Source organism: Electrophorus electricus, chromosome 23 (genome assembly GCF_041902795.1).
Source record: "Electrophorus electricus isolate QZ-2024a chromosome 23, ASM4190279v1, whole genome shotgun sequence".
NCBI lineage: Eukaryota > Metazoa > Chordata > Actinopteri > Gymnotiformes > Gymnotidae > Electrophorus > Electrophorus electricus.
The window spans coordinates 7,698,210-7,718,103 of NC_137519.1; the positions used below are offsets into that span (position 1 = coordinate 7,698,210).

Consider the following 19,894-nt stretch of genomic DNA (forward strand, 5'->3'; position numbering starts at 1 on the left):
GTAATTGGTCCATGCTTTTATTTAATCAAGTTTGGATTATTGTAATGGTCTTCTAATTAAATGCTCTAAAAAGGCACTAGATACACTTCATCTTGCACAGCATGCAGCAGCGAGAGCACTTACAAGAGTTGGAAAGTTTGACCATATTAGTCGTATTCTTTCAGCTCTGTGCTGGCTCCCAATCAATTTTCAAATCCACTTTAAAATACTTTTGTTGACATATAAGGGATCAGGTCGAACAGTATCTGATTGAACCCGCTATATGTGATAACCCGCCTCACCTACTGTGTTCTCATAATGCAGGGTTTCTCTTAGTTCCTGGAATTGGTAAGATTACAGATGGAGGAAGTACTTTCTCCTATAAACCCTTCGAGTTTTAATCTGGGACTCAGACTCACTCTGAATTATTGAATCTTGGTTAAAGATTGACTTATTTACTCAAGATTTTGGGTAGCCTGGTGCAGAGCCTGGGGCCCCTGGTCGTAGAGTTTTCTGGTAATCTGAGCTGTTGATTACTGTCATCCAGCCACTTCATGCATTCACTTGGATTTGTGATGAGGACGTTGGTAAAATGAAATGTCTCAGAGAGTCCTCAGGACCGTGTTCACCCTCTGGCTTTCCCTATTAGTTATACTGCTACAACAGACATGCTAGAGCTGCACGCTGATCACTAGCACGTTTCTATTTCATATGGACTGTTCATTTTTACAGATCTAGCTACATCTTTGTTTTACTTGTGTGCTACTGTGGAGATGAAGCCGTCACTGGACTAGACCTGCTCATGGGTGACAAAGCAACACAGATGATCTAGAAAATGTCCTGGTGCCACTACTAGAGTAACTGATGCTGTCATATCCATCCTCCCACTTCACTTGCTCTAGTGGATGCAGAAACATCTTGCCCACCTTTGAGTAAAGCAATACAGCAAGTATGAAATGAAAGTATTTTCACTGACAGAATAAAAGCCAGTGGTAATGAAAACTCTTAATTTTATATTACCCACCATGATCTATTAAACAAGGAAACACTGCAAAACAGGCCTTCAGAAAATGTAAACATTCTCCTAATTAAATACTGCTCTATTGTATGCCAACATTTTTACAGTATATTAAAAACAATAACCTAAATTAAAGTAAGAAGGTCTAGCTTGAACTCTTCATTTTAACTTGCCTATTGAATACTTTACAGATAGCATTTCAAGCTTTGGGTACATTAAAAAACATTAAACAGATGTTTGCCTATGTGTGACTTGTCATTTAGAACTTTGTATGCCAGGCTCTTAATAGGATTTCGGGAAACTGTATGTCAGAGCTGGACAAGCTTCCTGCTGTGCTTCGCTTTTTTCCTGCTTCTCTTTACTGGTCACTGCTTAGCACAGTGGTTGAGGTATAACTGTTGTTATGTTCCTGGGCCTTTTCTTTTCAGTTGTTCTTCGTGTTGCGGTATTAGAATTGTTTTGTTTGGTTTTTTTTAGATTATCCACACGAGGGCGCACCAAGGACCAAAGAGCTGTCGAGATGACGTGGTTACTGCAACGGATGACCTGATTGGCTACAAGGAAAATTAACCTCCGGTTAAAAATCTGCATCGAGGATGACCTGTGAGGCTCTGTGTTAGACTCTTTTTAAGATGGTGTGTTAAAGTTGACTGTTCTTTTTTTTTTGTCCCAGGTTCTTTAGAATAGGGCCTTATGAGTGATTACTTGCTGTCCAGCTAGGTTCTTCCATGGAGCCTTTGAGATGTACTCGATTTAGAGGCGTTATGCACAAGGCCTCGAGTAGTTACATGAAATGCTCCTCTGTCAGCAGCATTGAGTGTCAATTACTGATAATTGATTGCCTGAAATATTGAGTATTGTTTGTCTGATTGTTTGGAGTTATAGGGGTGGGTGCCGTGTTCTTTTTGCTTTGTTGTTTTTGTGATAAGGGGTGTGGGGTTTCATAAATTAAATGAATGCTAAGCTTACACTAATAGAGAATAATGTGCAGAATGAAATAGGACTAATGCTTGAATTAATAAAATAATTACTGTATGTCCAGACATGAAAGCAGACATAAAAGGAAATGCCCTAGACATGCATATGTGTGATTACGCAAGAAGACAAGACGGTCAAACAGAGGTGACAGCTGAGATGGAAAAACACAAAAGACAAAAAAAAGACGAGAAAAACTATGTCTGTTGCAAAGTTATGCTTTAGATCTCACTCGCACTGCGTTGTGAAGTGACGTCTCCAGAGCTCTGCATTAATAAAAGGCCACAGGCTAACGCACTGGTTCTTGTCTCTTCTTTCCTGCATCAACGGACACGACGGGATTAGGGAAGAGTGAGTTGTATTTTATTTTGGTTTGGTTTTAGCAAAGAATGATTGAATTAATTCTAGTAGATTTGTATTGTTTGTTGTGTTGGTGCAAAGCCCACCCTGAAGCAATACTCCTGTTTAGGTTCAGTTTATGTTGCGTGTCCATGTATATTTTTGTATATGTTATGTTTCTGTTTCATCAGAGAATACCAATAATAGAATACTGAAACTTCTGTACAGAGTGCATTTCCGTGGGTTTGTTGTTTGTTTGTTTTTTAAATGTTGCGCCCTTTTGTGGACCTAGATTTGGAGCCCTTGAAAGGTGCAGGTAATAGGGTTGTAACACCGTAACAACCTTTCACAGTGTCACAACAGTAGCTCAACACTTCAGCTAATGCCAGGCTGTCATGTTTTAGGGTTTCAGTTTGCTCTTCAGTGTCACATGCTCTTGCTGTTTCATTTGATTTCTGCTACTGAGAAGGCTCTAAACTTTTGGCAATAAACTCTTTTTTTGCATCATTAAAATTTTTGCCCCATAGATTACACAATATTTTCTGATGTTTGATTTTCTGTGTTCATTCAGATCATTTTAATTAAACTAAATTCTCCACTGACTTTAGCCAACTGTGTTTTATGTCTGTAGAGTGCTGACACTTGCATTAAACATGCATTGTGGCACAGCAGGATAGTCTATCTCACAGAAGATTTTCTTTTTTCTAGTGTACTGACACAGTGAGGAACCTGTAGTCAGAGTAGCTCTAGAGGAACTTCCAGACCAAAGCATGTTTCCTAAGACTTCAAACAGCTTCTTAACATTTCTGAAATTGCATATGCCAGTGTTGGGTACGTGAAGAGATTATTAACATGATCTGTAGTCTCCTGCTACTTCTGCTCCAGGTGAGTAAACAAAGAACATGTCACTCCATTTGTAAATTGAGAGACTAGAGTTAACCTTGTGTTTTGTGTAATTAAAGAATTTTTGCAATGCATTTGTATAAAAACCTTGTACCTCCTGTCAGGGCTTGGTCACTACGAAAGATTTGTCACCAGGCCAAAACTGCAAGGGTGCTGATTTTAAGGAAGCAGCACATTCACTTGCAAGTAAACAGCTTCCTATGTTGTCTATTTGCTCTTTAATCATGATAGTGGAGAATAACAATACAATAGTTATGGCAATATACCCAACAAAACAATGATTTGATTTTGTTTTGTACTTTGTATGTTGCTGGACTCAGACAAATGTACTGTTTGTATAACAGAGTGTCACCAAGATGTTCCAGTTTTGGAGTTTCCAAAATCATCTGTGGGGTTGAAGAGGAGAAATTTTGTGACTCATCCAATCTTCTTTCCAGAAAATGATAGGGGTCCTTTCCCTAGAAAGATGACCGTTCAGGTGAGTGATATTGATTATGGGTGAATGCCATACCTTATACCTGCATTATTTAGTGCTAAACTGTCACTATTTATTAATCTATTCATTTTTGCTACATTTTTATGCAGATCAAGTCCCTCATTGCTAAGGAAGCTCCGGTGTGGTACAGCATCACTGGTGAAGGAGCAGACCAGCCTCCTAAGGGTCTTTTTACTGTGGATAAGAACTCTGGCTGGCTGTATGTTTCAATGCCTCTAGACAGAGAGAAAAAAGACAAGTATGAGGTAGGAGACATTTTCTGTTTCCTTCTAATGATGAATAGCAATTTTGTCTTTACAGAAGATGGTGTGCTGGTGAAGTAGTTTTACTTTGTTCTGACTAATGCAGTTTGAATGCATCTGTTGCGACAGTCATTTAATCTTTTTTATTTTATTTCTACTAATTCCAGCTTCAAGCCCATGCAGTTGCTCAAGATGGAAATGTAAAAGAACAACCAGTGGACATTGTGATCAATGTGATTGACCAGAATGATAACAGGCCCATATTTACCCAGGATCCATTCCGTGGCAGTGTAGCAGAAGCTTCAAATATAGGTGCCTATTTGTAGCCAATTTAATAGTGTAATAAAGGGATTGATGATGGCTGGTATTACTTTGATTTATTCTATTCTCTCTCTGCTCAAAATTTTATGATCATTTTTTTGAATGAAGGGTTTGAGATCATGACAGTTACAGCCACTGATGCAGATGACCCCAGCACTGACAATGCTGATGTCAGATACACCATCCTCAGTCAGATTCCAGCACAGCCAAACCCAAACATGTTTAGCATCAACCCTGTCAGTGGAGCAATTCTAGTGGGCGCTGAAGGATTGGACAGAGAAGTGAGTGCAGAAATCAGGTTTCTGATTGGCTGGATTTAATGTGGAATGGGGTTAAGTGAAAGTAACTTTGATCATGATCATGTTTCAGAAATATCCTGAATACACATTGGAGATCCAAGCTGCAGATATGCGGGGTAATGGCTATGCAGTCAAAGGAAACGCTGTAATTACAATAACCGACAGCAATGATAATGCACCTCAGTTTGAGAAGACCTCGGTAAGGAAGATGACAGCTCTGATTTACAGAAAGTTTTATATAAATTGGTTAAATAGCTGCAGCAGCTAATGACTTTATTGTAGATTAGATGGTGATATGTAAATACCTGTAAATGGGGTTTAAACTCATATTTCACAAAATAAAGCTGATGTTCACTTAAACCTCTACACTGTCTACTTTTCACATTGTTAATGTAGCACTGTTGTTTTTCAGTACAACGTCTCCGTCCCAGAGAATAAAGTGGGAGCTGTGGTGGTGAAACTGCCAGTGACTGATGAGGATGAACCTCAGTCATCTGCCTGGGCAGCAAAGTTCAGGATTGTTGGTGGAAATAGTGGTGGGCTTTTCAACGTTAGCACAGGACTGAAGAAACAGGAGGGCATCATTACTACTGTCAAGGTAAGGCATCCCTCAAATGGGTTTGTTAGCTTAATTTGCATTATGATCAGGTTTACTTAATTTCTTTTGTGTTCTCTCTAGCCACTGGACTTTGAGAGAAACAGCAAGTACACTCTGTTGGTGATCGTTGAGAATGAAATTCAGTTTGCCAAACTTTTGCCCACCTCCACTGCCACAGTCACTGTGAATGTTATCGATGTGAATGAGGCTCCAGTGTTTGACCCAGAGAAGAAGACAATTTCCATACCTGAAGATCAGAAGGTTGGCAATGAAATAACGGTGTACACAGCCAGTGACCCTGACACGGCAAAGTCTCAGAAAGTGAAGTAAGGGTCTCCTCGGTGCCTTTTATTTTTGACAGATCTTGTTTATTTCTGCATGTCCATATCTGTGTGTGGTTGTAGTGCTAGAGGTTAGACTCTCTCTCTGGTTCATGAGCATTGCTGTAGTAATTTGATGTCATGCTGTGTGTTTTATGTATCGTGTAGGCAGCGATCCTGCTGACTGGCTGGATGTGGACGAAGACACTGGACTGATCAAAGTCAAGAACCCCATGGACAGAGAGTCTCCTCTTGTGGAAGACGGCAAATACGAAGTTCTGATCTTGGCTATGGATGATGGTAACTGTTAACAACCAGCTACTATTACTATGTAACCCTGTGCTCTTAACTAATAGAAACGCAGGGTAAAAATAATTCTATTTTTATCTAGATATGTTTTGTAAGTACACACCACAAAAAAAAAAAAAAACTTTACCGCAAAGGATGCCTCACGACAAATTGCTTATAAATTGGATGTGATGTTGGTGGCACAGAAGGAGCAAGAGGCGAGTGATGTTCTGGAGCGTCTTTATTCTCCATAACAAGTTCAGACTCAAGCAATGAAAGAAAAGCACTAAATAGCAAGCAGTAAGTCTCAGGTCATCGTCACTGGTTTTTTCGCACTGTATGCTCTGCAATGCGCTGCACTGATGGCAGGCATCGGTGGGTTCGTACATAATATACCAAAAAACTCCCCATATAAAAGATCCATGAAGTAACATGCAATACTTATGTATATACAGAGTAAGTACATTGTACCATAACTTAACCATGTTGGTGTTAATGACAGACATTTAATATAAGTGGGACTCAGTATAAAGTATCAGGTATAAATAAATAAATATGAATAAAGCAAAATATTTTCAAAAATGCAACATAAAATTACAACAGCATAAACACAAACCTTAAAGTGCATTTAGCAGTCCACCACTGACAATTGATATTTTCTAATATCAGTGTTAACAAAATTATTAACCAAAATGCTCTGCCTAGTTATGGATTTCAACAAACCCATTGAACCCAATCAAATCAAACCAAATTCTGTAAGAAACCTAGATTGTAAAGGTATCTTTACATTTTCTAATTGGCTTTTTAAATTTCAATTTTGTAAATACCTAAAGATAATGTACTCAAAGTTTGGGTTCACAAAAAAGATACTTCATTGCCTTTTTCATTGTAGTTATAGTGAACCAGTGCTAGATCATTTGACAACGTTTGAGTTTGCAAGTTTTATAAAGCTTCAAATGTCTCAGAAAATTTGAACCTTGATAAATCAATGAAAATATGTTGTGTGTGTTTTTATAGGTGTCGTGCCCGCCACAGGTACTGGGACTTTGATTATCAATGTGGAGGATGTAAATGACAACACTCCCACCGTCAACAGTACATCCATCTCATTCTGCCACACTGACCCTCAGCCTGTAGTTCTGTCCATAACAGATGAAGATGGTCCGCGCTATTCTGACCCTTTCCATGGTGAAATTATGGGAATTTCTAAAGACCACTGGATTGCTACAATAATCAATGCTGGTAAGTTACTTACAATAATAAGTACCTCATAGCTCACAATGATCATTATAATAGTGATATATATTTTAGCTCAGTGAGAGTTCACCATTTCATGAGTGTTGAGGCTCTGCTCTACCTCACTACCTCCATCAGTTATGTTCGCACACACATCTTATTCTATAAAGGATCGATTCTGGTGTTTTTATATCCAGAACAGCTGTTAAGCTGATCCGCAAAAGCATGCAAGAGCAGAAAGACTTAAACTTTAGACCAGGGAGCTTCATACAGTGCTGATCTTTACCACCTCTGTCTATCTGAATGAGAAAAACTGCGATTTAGTTAAATGCAAAATTTAAGCACATAGCTTAAAACAACCATAAAAAAGAATGTGAGAGTCTTTCATATTGAAACAGCACAAATGAGTCTTGTTTTCAGTAAGTTTTTAATAAGTGCACTGCTATAAGGCAAGAATTCCACTTCATAACCTAAAGTTTTATAGTTTTATCATCTATATGTTGATAACTTAAAAAAGGTGCGATGTTGAACCAACCAGACATTTAACAACTTTGACCTAACCGGTTTATATGTTATATGCTATAGGCTTATATGTATCACCAATAGGCTGAAACCACTAACAATGCAAAGTGTAAGACTGTAAAAACTGCAGCTCCAATATTATTTCTATATATTAAAGGGTGTGTGTGTGTGTTAAGGAAAAGCCATTACATTGATGCCTACAAGTGTGCTGGAGGATGGAAACATCAGCATAGTCCTGAGAGTGTCTGACAGTGCTGGCCTTTATAAGGACACCACCATCTCTGTCCATCTGAATAAGAATTACTGTCTGCCAAAGACCTACTTTTGTGTGAAACCTTAGTCATGAGTTGTTTGACTATTACAAAAACTTGCAGTATTTTATCAATATTACAAATGCCTGTCTTTGTTTTTCTACTCTTTGTTTCTGTAGAGTCAGCATTAGCAAGCTAAGATGAAGCTTATATGTGGGTTATAAGATGTAACACCTGATATACCATGAGACTTTCTGAATACATGGTACATCGCTCTGCAAAACTGGGAGATGGTGGTTGTGAAGTGGTTTGGGGAAGTTCATACCACAGAGCAACACTTACAGCAACATCCAGAACCAGTTTTAACCAGTTTGCCAGAAATGTGTGACACCAAATGTACAACTACAGTACAAAATTGTTTTTATTATCTTCCTTTTAATAAAGAGTTTATGCAACATATACATGGATGTTTTCCTAAATCTATAAGGGTGCAGAGATAAGGTAATGTGTGTGTGTGTCCCCGTCTGTCCCATCGTCTTTCTTCAGACTCAAAAGGAAGGATCATATTGTTTATGAAATACTGCTATAGCTGCAATACATTCCACACCGTCAGTTGATATTCCCTACTCCTGACACCAGAAAAAGAATTGAATGACTAAACCAGGGTCTTCTGGTCTGTTTATGCTGCATCAACTCTTTAATAGTTTTTTAAGTGTGACCTGGATCCAAGAGAAGCTGTTTGCAGGATGCCTTAACAATACATTTACATTGTAAACACACCTACAAATACTGTTTGTTTGAAAATAAACTTTCAGTAAAAGCACAAGGATTTAACAGCAATTGCAAGTAATTTCAAGTATTTCAAGTAATTAAAAAGGTCATTCTTCTTATTGGGAGATCTTACCCCTTTACGCACCGGCAGTTTTAATAGGACATCAGGTGTCAGGGCTGGAATTAAGCAGAAATAAATGTTGTTCTTCTCTTTACTGGTTATTGCTCATCATAGTGTCTGGAGCATGACTGTAAACAGGAAGCTCTCTCAGTTTCATGAGACTTGGCTAACACTGGGCTAAGGCCAAACTGCCATGTTATAGGGTTTCCTGTTTACTCTTCAGTGTCCCAGCTTCTTGCTGTTTCATTTGATTTCTCTTACTGTGAAGTTTGTGATGCTTCATCAGAGGACTGACTCTTGAAGTACTGTATATAAGTTGGGTTTATTTTACGTAGCCGATTCTGGATAAGATCTGTGGCAGAAGGACAATATAATCTGGAAAGAGTGTCATCTTCTTTTCTGCTGTCTAGTGCATAGAAAACAAACAGAGCATCAAAGTTGCTCAGAAAAAAACATTACTTCTTGCAATAATGAGTCCAGAAGAGATCTTGGTTCCATCTCACTCTCAGGGGTATGACAGACAGAACATTTAAATAGTCTTCAGTTTCCATAATCATTTGAATTGGGAACAAAAAACTGTTACTCTCCATAGCTCAACAGCAATAACTGCTAGACAATTTTGCACTATTCATTAGGCTCAGCATTCATTACTGTACAAACTTCCGAGTTACAATCTGCATGTCAACAACAAATTCAAATGCAGGATCTTGCAAAATGGGGAGAACTGCTTAAAGGGGAGATACCAACACCTTCTGGCTCTTGATCCCAGGCCTTTACAAGGACTCAGAAAGACAACTTGCAGACAAACTATACTGCCTGGCCAAAAAAAAAAAAAAGGTGGTGTCACACTAATATTTTGTTGGACCGCCTTTAGCTTTGCTTACGGCATGCATTCGCTATAGCATCGTTTCCACAAGCTTCTGCAATATCATAACATTTATTTCTGTCTAGAGTTGCATTAATTTTTTCTCCAAGATCTTGTATTGATGATGGGAGAGTTGGACCGCTGCACAAAGTCTTCTCCAGCACATCGCAAAGATTCTCAATGGGGTTCAGGTCTGGACTCTGTGGTGGCCAATCCATGTGTGAAAATGATCTCATGCTCCCTGAAACACTCTTTCACAATTTGAGCCTGATGAATCCTGGCATTCTCATCTTGGAATAGGCCCGTGCCATTAGGGAAGAAAAAAATCCATTGATGGAATCACCTGGTGATTTAGTATATTCAGGTAGACAGCTGACCTCATCCTTTGGGCAAATAACATTGGTGAACCTAGACCTGACCAACTGCAGCCATCCCAGAGCATAGCACTGGCCCCACAGGCTTGTACAGCAGGCACTAGGCATGATGGGTGCAACACTTCAGCCGCCTCTCTTCTTACCCTGATGCGCCCATCATTCTGGAACAGGGTAAATCTGGACTCATCAGACCACATGACCTTCTTCCATTGCTCCAGAGTCCTATCTTTATGCTCCCTAGAAAACTGAAGCAGTTTTTGCCGGTTAGCCTCATTGACAAGTGGTTTTCTTAAGGCTATGCAGCTGTTTAGTCCCAATCCTTTGAGTTCCCTTTGCATTGTGCATGTGGAAATGCTCTTACTTTCACTATTAAACATATCCCTGAGTTCTACTGTTGTTTTTCTACGATTTGATTTCACCACACATTTAAGTGATCGCCGATCACGATCATTCAAGATTTTTTTCTGACCACATTCCTTCCTTGAACACCTTTTCCATGACCACAGGATGTGTCTTTCGACATGGTTGTTTAACAAATGAGAAGCTACTCACTGCATCAGTTGGGGTTAAATAACTTGTTGCCAGCTGACATAATCACCCATGCAGTAATTATCCAATGAGAGGCTCTTACCTGTTTGCTTAGTTAAATCCAGGTGGTGACCTTTTTTTGGCCAAGCAGTGTATATCTCTCAAGCAGACTTTACTCAGAAAATGTAAAAACAAGATCTCCACAATTGAAGTGATGGATCATCACTCAAAATTTGAGGCAGTTTGTAAACGCAGCTTCTGTATTTAATTTGATCAAGTCAACACCAATATAACGTCGAGGCTGAGGTTTGGTTCTTATAACTATACTGAAGAGGCAACCTGTCGTCTGGAGATGGGGATATTTACGGCATTTAGCAGGCGCTCTTATCCAGAGCAATTTACGAAAGTGTTTTGTCATTCACTCATAGAATATATCCAAGTACAGTATAGTAGGTTAGAATTAAACATACCAATGAACTAGAATACTGCAGAATACAGGGATGAATGCTGATACCTAGAAGTGCAAAATACATAAGGTCTATCTTAAACAAATGATAAGTGCTATAAACAATAAGTGCTAGAGTTTGTTAAAAAGCATAAATAATGCCCTACAATAAGTACTAAATTAGTCAGTCAATAAGGGAGCAGTGTCAGTTGTCCTTTAAATATTCTGCAAATCTTCAGTCTGCGTTTGAAGACTGCAAGGGACTCTGCTGTCCGGACAGCAAGCGGGAGTTCATTCCACCATCTTGGAGCCAAGACAGAAAATAGTCTCAATGCTTGTTGTCCATGAGACCTGAAGCAAGGTATTTCAAGCCGAGCCGTACTTGAGGTTCGAAGTACTCCAGGTACAGATCGGGCTTTGACCATTGACCTCATGTATGAAGGGGCTGGTCCATTTTTGAATTTTAGGCAAGCATCAAGGTTTTAAATCTGATGCGTGCAGCTACAGGGAGCCAACGAAGGGAGCGCACCAGTGAAGTAACGTGTGAATTTCGGAAGATTGAAGACCAGTCATGCTGCTACATTCTGAACAAGTTGTAGAGGTTTGATCGCTCTTAGAGGAAGACCAGCAAGTAGCAAGTTGCAGTAGTCTAGCTTTGAGATCACAAGACACTGCACAAGCACCTAGGTAGCTTCCTGCGAAACAAAGGGTCGAATCGTATGTTACAAAGGAGGAATCTGCAAGACAAAAATCGTATGTTACAAAGGAGGAATCTGCAAGACTGGGTTAGATTAGAAACATGAGTTGAGAACGACAACTGATTGTCCAAAGTTGCGTCCAGGCTACGGCTAGCTTCGGATGGTGATACCAGGGCGTTCTCAAAGGAAAGAGTAAGGTCATTTTAAGGGTTGGGAGTACCTGGGATGAACAGAAGCTCAGTTTGACTGGGGTTGAGCTTCAAGCGGTGGGCTGTTCTCCATGACGCGATGTCAGTCAAGCATGCCGAGATACGTCTGGAAACCTGCGTGGGAGAGGGTGGAAAATAAAGAAATAATTGAGTGTCATCAGCATAGCAGTGGTAGGAGAAACCATGAGAAGATATTACATCACCAAGAGAATGAGTATACAAAGAGAAGAGAAGGGGACCCAATACTGAGCCTTGTGGAACACCAGCAGAGAGTCTACATGGTTTGGATGTGGAGCCACTCCATGTCACCTGATAGGACCGTCCATCCAGATTGGACTGAAACCATCTCCAAGCAGAGCAAGTCACACCAAGCCTGGAAAGAACAGAGAGAAGAATGTCGTGCTTCACTGTGTCAAAAGCTGCTGAAAGGTCTAGAAGAATCAAAACAGATGACTGTTTGGCAGCTTTAGCGGCATGAAGTTTTTCAGTCACCGCTATGAGGGCCATTTCTGTAGAATGTGCTGGTTTGTAGCCAGACTCATTGGGATCATGCAGCTGGTTCTGGGTGAGAAAAAGGGACAATTGATTATAAACTGCTCGTTCAAGGGCTTTTGAGAGGAAAGAGAGAAGTGATACCGGTCTGTAGTTGGTAACGCTGGAGCTGTTAAGTGTGGCCTTCTTGAGGATTGGCATTACCCTGGCGGTTTTAAATGCAGTAGGCACGTATCCAGAAGATAAGGAGTTGTTGATGGTGACAGAGATGAAAGGAAGCAGATCTCTTGCGATTGTCTGGAACAGAGCAGAAGGAATCAGATCCAGCGGACATGTAGTCGGATTGCTGGAAGTCAGCTGAAGAATTTCATCTGAGGAGAGGAGAAAAAGAAGTCAGAGAGTTCGATGTTGGGGAATGCACACTGGGTGGAGGAATGGGAACAGAGGAAAAGGACTGGCAGATTGCTGCAACCTTCTCCTCAAAGAAGGTGATAAAATCTTCCAGAGTAAGAGATGAGGAAGGGGGGGAGGGGGAGGATTAAGGAGAGTAGAAAAAATTGTGAAGAGCTTGCGTGGATCAGATGATGATGATTCGAATTTCTCCCTGTAGTAGGATGACTTTGCAGATGTTACTTCCAGTGAGAACTTGGAAAGGAGAGACTTGTATGAGCTAAGATCTGAATCCATGCGAGAGTTCCTCCACCTCCTCTCTGCAGTCCTTAGTTCTCTCCTGTGGCAGCAAAGTGTTTCTGTTAGCCAGGGGGCAGGTGGGGAGGACTTAGCGGGTCTAGAGGAGAGAGGGCACAGAAGATTCATTGATGGAGAGTGTAGAAATGAAAGAATTTGTAACTGTATCCAAAGAGATAGAGGATAGAGAGTCAGGGTGAAGAAGGATGGACAAAATAGTAGAAGTAAGGGAAGAGGGAGTTATGGAGTGCAGATTGCGACAGAGGAAAGAGGAACATGTTGGAGAGGACTGGATGGAAAGAGAAGGAATTGTTCTGCTCAAACATACTGATTATAAAAGAGTCTGTTAAGTCTGACAATGTGATAAGAATATATATAATAAAAGATTAAAACCATAATAAGAAATACTACTGTAGCTGTATTTTTCTATCACTTTTAAAATGGAATTTAAAAACCACAGTCAGAGAGAAATGTTCTTTCTTCTGATTTCACATAGGCCCATCTCTCCATTCTCAAACTGTGTAAAATGTAACATAACATTATGAGAACAGATATAACAGACCATCCTGTAGCACTGTAACACCTCAAGTATATGACTAACACTTGAAGTAATTTTACATCAATGCTATTTTAGTCATACCTGTCAGGTAGCCCAGTTCTCATGATAGCTGCCCAATAGGGAGAGCGAGGGCTGTCACGTATTTCCTCCAAGGAAGTAAATGCGTCTTTTCTGGTAGAGCTGGGGCGGTTATGGCCACTTGCCTTTGACATAATGGATTTGTGCCTTAAGTGGCCTGAATTTAACCAAGACCTGTCCGCTCTTTAGGACCACCGTGTGCACAATGTAAGTGCTCCGGCTCAAATCATGCACTTGCAAACTTCCTCTGACTGCAGGAGGGTAACCTACTGTTTATAAAAGTACATATTCTTCACAAAACAGTATAAACAATGTTATATAATATAGGCCTACAACTGAAACATACTTAAAAAAACTGCTAAACCGTTCATATTAATCTAGCTAACATTAGCTTCCACATTTCAGATCTGAACTAGCCAAAGTAAGCTAACTTGTTAATTTAATTAATAAAATACTGTATATGAGAAAGTATGAGGTGTGCACTTCAGAAACACAACCAGAGCTTAAACAGTCTATAGTGCATACGTTTTTTACGGCTACCAACAACTTGAAACAGTATAACAAGTGAACTAGGTTTTTGAGTGAATTATCACAGCATCCGGGTTATTTTACCTACAATACAGTTTAGTGTTAACATACTAATCGCTCAGTCGTACTTCAAAATGGCGCCGTAATCTTATAAACATTAAGGAAAAGCGAGCAACAATTAAGAAATCTTTAGCCTAATAAAAGTTTCTAAGGGTATTTTCACACTTGTGCCGAACACTTGAGTCCGCACCCAGGTCTGACTCTGGGCTCTTTTCTTGGATACAAACACTCAGACGGCGAGGAACAGCTCTTTTTGGGATGCATGGAATTTCGCCGTGCAGGAGCACCTGCAAACGGGCCGTTCTCCTATGAGATTTTTGTTGCATTGGACGTCTATAGATTGCTTTTTTTTCCCCTGTAAAATGTACTCTACAGTGCTGTGCCAAAATGTTGCGTACTTGAGAAAAATGTATTTTAAAAGTTTATTTGGATAGTAGTAGTTTTTTTTTACAACACACGAAACTTGAAAAGGCAAGTAACGCGATAAGTAGAAGCAGTTCCAATGTGAAGCAACCACGCCGCCCCACCCACGGGAGCGGACAGGTTTCAGCTGCTACGGATCACATTAGTGCTCGCCAGAAGTGAACCCCAGATCACCAATTGCAAAAGGACCAGACATCGGTTCTCTGGACCGCTCCTGGGATCGAAAACAGCTTGACCCAGACATACCGAACTCGCGGACGAAACGGTCAGTTTCGAAACAAAACTGAAGCCGGCCCCGATCCGACTCTCCGGAATACTAACCTGTTCCCCATTTTCTCTGTCATCAAGCACGCTATTTAAACAGACCAGCTCTGCAACATCGTTGCGAAGTATTGCCGGGTAAAACGCATACTGATTGTTCTCTCCTGTGTATTCCTGCTGTCAGTGACCTGTGCTCGTCCCTCAGACTACGCCTCCCTATTAATTTTTCGGGTTTTCTCGGACTCTGCGTACTTCTGACGACCTTGGAACAGAACGACCACGAACTTGAACCAACTCGTGCCGAGATCACTTTGCTATCCTACGTTCTTGAGATCCCTGCCTAATAAACACGTTTCTCTTTGAAATAAACACTTCTGGCAATTGAATCCTCTCGCATTTAACAGTAGTTATACTCTGAGAGAGGAGCTCACCCCCCTTTATATTTCCATCCAGCCCTCCCCAACGTGTTCCTCCTTCTGTCGCAATCTGCACTCCATAACTCCCTCTTCCCTTACTTCTACTATTTTGTCCACCCTTCCTCACCCTGACTTGGTCTTCTCTCTCTCTCGATAGTTACAAATTCTTTCATTTCTACACTCTCCTCATCAATGAATCTTCTGTGCCCTCTCTCCTCTAGACCCGCTAAGTCCTCGCCACCTGCCCCCAGGCTAACAGAAATACTTCGCTGCCACAGGAGAGAACTTAAGAACTGCAGAGAGGTGGTGGAGGAAGTCTCACCTAGATTCAGACCTCAGCTCATACCAGTCTCTCCTTTCCAAGTTCTCACTGGAAGGAACAACCGCAAAGTCGTCCTACTACAAAATAAGTTATTCATTCTGTGTGTTCAGTAAGTTAAAGATATCAATTTTACAAATTCCCTGCCTCCCTTTCTAAATTTTGTTAGTATATAAAAGCAGACCCCTGATTTCTGTCACTATCATCTGTCATTCATCTCACCTGTATGTTATTTCCACCGCTAATGCCAACCAGTATATATTCCTCTAATTTTCCAGTCTTCCATGTCAGTAGTTGTTTAGGTGTTTGTATGGTTGGCTGCAGCCGTGTCGTCCGTCCACCAGCCCCTTATTTTCCATTCCTGTTTTGCCTCCCTCTGCCTTGCTTTCCTTTTTTAGTTCGTTTTAATGAAGCCTCTCAGCTCATATCTGTGTGCTGATTCTGCTTCCGCAATGCATGTTACAGCTACGAGGGAAAGTATAATAGTCTGAAGTCTTTAAAGTATTAAAAATAATCCCTTTTCAATCTGCACTAGTCAACATTGCTATTTGTGGTGTTCGTGTATTGGTGGGCTGCTAGACTAAGTACTTTTCCCACAATTGTGGCTGTAAGGTAAACTGAGCCAGAGCTTTGGGGCTGAGTTGAACTGCTGCTCCGCTTGACCCCCCTCTGGTTTGCATGAACTTAAGTCAAATATTTAGCATTTAAATTAACACTATATTAAATTAAATTGCATACTAACAATGAATAACTGACATTATATTTTACATTTTTCGTATGGCATCTAAACAGTTGTCATGCGATGTAACTATAGAAAAAATGCCAGAGAGGGCCTCCACTTCCCTGTGCAATAACGCCACGTTTCCCTGCATCCTGCACGCATGGAATGCTGAATAATTTCTATAATTTTCTGCAATTCATTGCTGTCATAACAATGTAAGCTAAAATGTTTTTTGAAATTATATCAAAGTTTGATATTACATCAAACATACTGTTGGAAGTCTACATTGAATGTGAAAACGAATACAAAAATAAAAAAAAATCTGTGTATGTTCCTCAAAAGAATAAAAGTTTCATTCAATTTAAGACTGCAATGTCTATTTCTTAATCCTAGAGACGTGGAAAGACATCTTTAGGTTTCAGAACTGAATACAGAGTCCAGTATTTGGATATTATACTTTAAAATCTGATTCATACAATAGTAACTATTATCTCTGATGGCTCAATCTATAGTAACTGTTGGCTGGATCAGATTATCAATAACATGGGGCAAGTTGTGCCACAAAACCACTTTTTTTGGGACCCCTTATTTTGTTATCTATTTGAGTTAGATTATTATTATTGTTATTAGTTACATTTATATAGTTCCTTTCTCAAACTCAAGACAGATACAGACAGATATCAGCTTTTACACACTCACACACCTGATGAGAAGCCAATTTGCACACAGTGTACTCTCTATCAGCAACCACAGCCCCCTGGAGGACTGCACAGGGACATGCACACATACATATACATTCAAACAGGACAACTGTAGAGTATCCAATCAATTTTAGAGTTTTTGGACTGTGGAAGGAAACCAGAGATCCCATAGGAAACCTCCACCCAGATAGGGGGACTCAACCTCAAAACTCTAGCACTGAGAGGCAAACATGCTAAGCACCAAACTACCATGCCACCCAGGTACACTGGTAAGGCTTCAGCTGATGGCACACATCCTGAACTTGTGCTGTATGCATTAGTTGTATTCCTGTCTCATATTCCATTGGCTATGGGTTGATTTAAGGAAAAAATGGTTAATCTTACCCCACGCAGTCCTACTTGCAAAGAAACAATTTCTCTCACAGGTGTTTTTTTTTTCTTTTCTTTTTTCTTTCTTTTCTCAGGGCACTGTGAGGACCTTGTGCTCGGGAAAAAAAAATTGACATCAGTCATTTAACCCTTTTGCATTTTATTTCTACTGATTCCAGCTTCAAGTCCATGCAGTTGCTCAAGATGGAAGTATAAAAGATCAACCAATGGACATTGTGATCAATGTGACTGACCAGAATGATAACAAGCCCATCTTTACCCAAGATCCATTCCTTGGCAGTGTAGCAGAAGCTTCAAATATAGGTGCCTATTTGTAGCCAATTTAATAGTGTAATAAAGGGATTGATGATGGCTGGTATTACTTTGATTTATTCTATTCTCTCTCTGCTAAAAATGTTATGATCATTTTTTTTAAATGAAGGGTTTGATATCATGACAGTTACAGCCACTGATGCAGATGACCCCAACACTGACAATGCTGATGTCAGATACACCATCCTCAGTCAGATTCCAGCACAGCCAAACCCAAACATGTTTACCATCAACCCTGTCAGTGGAGCAATTCTAGTGGGCGCTGAAGGACTGGACAGAGAAGTGGGTGCAGAAATCAGGTTTCTGAATGGCTGGATTTGACGTGGAATGGGGTTAAGTGAAAGATCCAAGCTGCAGATATGCAGGGTAATGGCTATACAGTCAAAGGAAACGCTTTAATTACAATAACCGACAGCAGCCACAGTTTGTAATACATGGCAAGTTCATCTTTAGGTCTTTGGTAAGTCATTTAATAGCTATGGTTTACAGACATTATATAAATCAGCAGTAGGTCTGTAGTGGTAGAGTTGGTAATTGTGTGATGCATAGGTATATTACAGACTACACCATTGTGTGAGACATGAAGGGGGCATTTGGCTCACTCCTATTAGAAATTTGACTGCTACAGTACAGATCTGGCTGTTCAGACATGGGCCAAATCTGGCCCATCATTCACTTTCTCATGTGGGTCTGTTTGGGGCCCCACATCATGTCTAGAGGAAAACTGCTCACTAGGTTGCCTCTTAGATTCAACATAATGCTAGCGGATCCTGTGCTTGAAAGAAGAATGTGCACTTCCACAATGATGGTTCTCAAGGGGTGGTGTAATGCTGGTACCCCCAATTTTGATGTAGAAACTTGGTATTGAAAGAGATTATGAACCCTTTACAAATAATTGGACTATCATTAATTTCTCACTTTCTAGTTACCATAATAGAAAAACAGTCTTCTTTAACAGACTTAACAGTTGTACTTCTTGTCAATATTAGATCATATACAGTCTAAACAAGAGGGAGAGAGGGAGAATATTTTTGTATTTAGTAACTTGACATTTCTTTGTTCCTGCTCAACAAACACATTTGTCCAATGACTTGGAGGAACTGTGGACCATTCTATCTAAATTCAACATGCTGGTTAATTATTTTAGGATTCTTTGCAAGAGCATCTCTCCAGGACACTTTGCAGTATCTTGACTCATTACACTCAAGACTCTGACTTTCTAGAACATGGAAAGTCTGGCCATTCTAGAATATAGAATCCTGTTTAAGTTCATGTACTTTTAATGATTTGTACTTAATGTACTTTTGTGATTTGACTTATTGTCTTGGTTCATCCATCCATTTAAAAAAAAAAAAAAAAAAAAAGCTTCAGGTGATGGACATTTTCCTGACCAATCTCTACATAATGGCTATCCCCAGTGTCTTGATAGTAGAGCAGGATTCTTCATTTTTTGGGGGGGAAGGAAATGAGAGCTTGCTGTTAATGTAGTGAACACGTCTACAGTCCTGCCTCACCTTGCAGCAACACTGCACGCAGACCATCTCAGGAACTATAGTTCTTAGTGGAGGTCAAAATGGGGGCATAGCACACTCATACATGGAGGCTTTTAGGAAAGCTGAACTTGAAAATCAGACCATAGTTTTATAATTTAATGCAGATATCCAAGTCATTTGAAAGAATTTACAAACTTCTCTTGTAATTTGTTGCCTCCATTTTTCCAATAATTGCTTTAGATTGAAATCTATGCTATATAAAAATATTATTATGAAATGCAACCAAATCAGAGATGCTAAGTGTTCATGTTCTGTATTTAATTGTCTCCATTCCACAGACTAAACCCCCCTTGGCTCTTATCTTGAGTTCCAGAATCTTTGCACAGGATGTTGGGCAAAGAGAGAGAGTGGCTAAGTGCAAACACAGAACTGCATTTATTCTGCATAGAAAAAATTATACAAGTGTTTTGTTTTTTTATTTTATTTTGTTGACAAGCTTGTCACTGCGTAATACACAAATATTATACCATTAAAATGGGGAGCAAACTGCTTTAACCAAATTTGTTCACACGTTTAAGCAAGATGATTCATACTTTATCATGCAAAATTGAAATAAATAAATATGAATTGCTCTATTTTACTTTCTCAGCAGAATT

General features: G+C 39.8%; 1 protein-coding gene and 1 long non-coding RNA gene across 8 annotated transcripts; one reads left to right on the plus strand and one right to left on the minus strand.

Moving 5' to 3' along the window:
• The first annotated feature begins 2,173 nt into the window (after positions 1-2,173).
• Positions 2,174-8,103, plus strand: LOC113575719 (cadherin-1-like). Of its 2 annotated transcripts, XM_081706044.1 has the most exons (14): positions 2,174-2,323; positions 3,020-3,196; positions 3,319-3,400; positions 3,559-3,692; positions 3,800-3,955; positions 4,120-4,264; positions 4,382-4,554; positions 4,643-4,771; positions 4,985-5,170; positions 5,252-5,496; positions 5,659-5,790; positions 5,882-6,078; positions 6,796-7,020; positions 7,967-8,103. In XM_081706044.1, exons 2-11 carry the CDS (start codon positions 3,164-3,166, stop codon positions 5,672-5,674), a joined length of 1,299 nt encoding a protein of 432 aa, XP_081562170.1. In that variant the 5' UTR covers positions 2,174-2,323; positions 3,020-3,163; the 3' UTR covers positions 5,675-5,790; positions 5,882-6,078; positions 6,796-7,020; positions 7,967-8,103. The 2 variants fall into 2 exon arrangements, with proteins under 2 accessions (XP_081562170.1, XP_035376888.1); XM_035520995.2 differs by lacking the exon at positions 5,882-6,078.
• Positions 8,104-8,281: 178 nt separating this feature from the next.
• LOC145653179 (uncharacterized) lies at positions 8,282-13,754 on the minus strand. Of its 6 annotated transcripts, XR_014119523.1 has the most exons (6): positions 13,618-13,754; positions 12,495-13,077; positions 12,291-12,359; positions 12,108-12,171; positions 11,810-11,912; positions 8,282-11,586 (listed from the first exon to the last, which is right to left on the minus strand). It is a non-coding gene; the product is annotated as an uncharacterized LOC145653179 (long non-coding RNA). The 6 variants fall into 6 exon arrangements; XR_014119519.1 differs by having other exon boundaries at positions 12,108-12,359; XR_014119520.1 differs by having other exon boundaries at positions 12,291-13,077.
• Between the last annotated feature and the right edge of the window lie 6,140 nt (positions 13,755-19,894).

Bases quoted from the DNA above. Each gene is read 5' to 3' on its own strand.
- LOC113575719 (XM_081706044.1), top strand. From the start codon at position 3,164: ATGATCTGTAGTCTCCTGCTACTTCTGCTCCAG. The intron at 3,401-3,558 runs GTAAACAGCTTC...TTTGTATAACAG, and splicing joins AGCAGCACATTCACTTGCAA to AGTGTCACCAAGATGTTCCA. The intron at 3,693-3,799 runs GTGAGTGATATT...ATTTTTATGCAG, and splicing joins CTAGAAAGATGACCGTTCAG to ATCAAGTCCCTCATTGCTAA.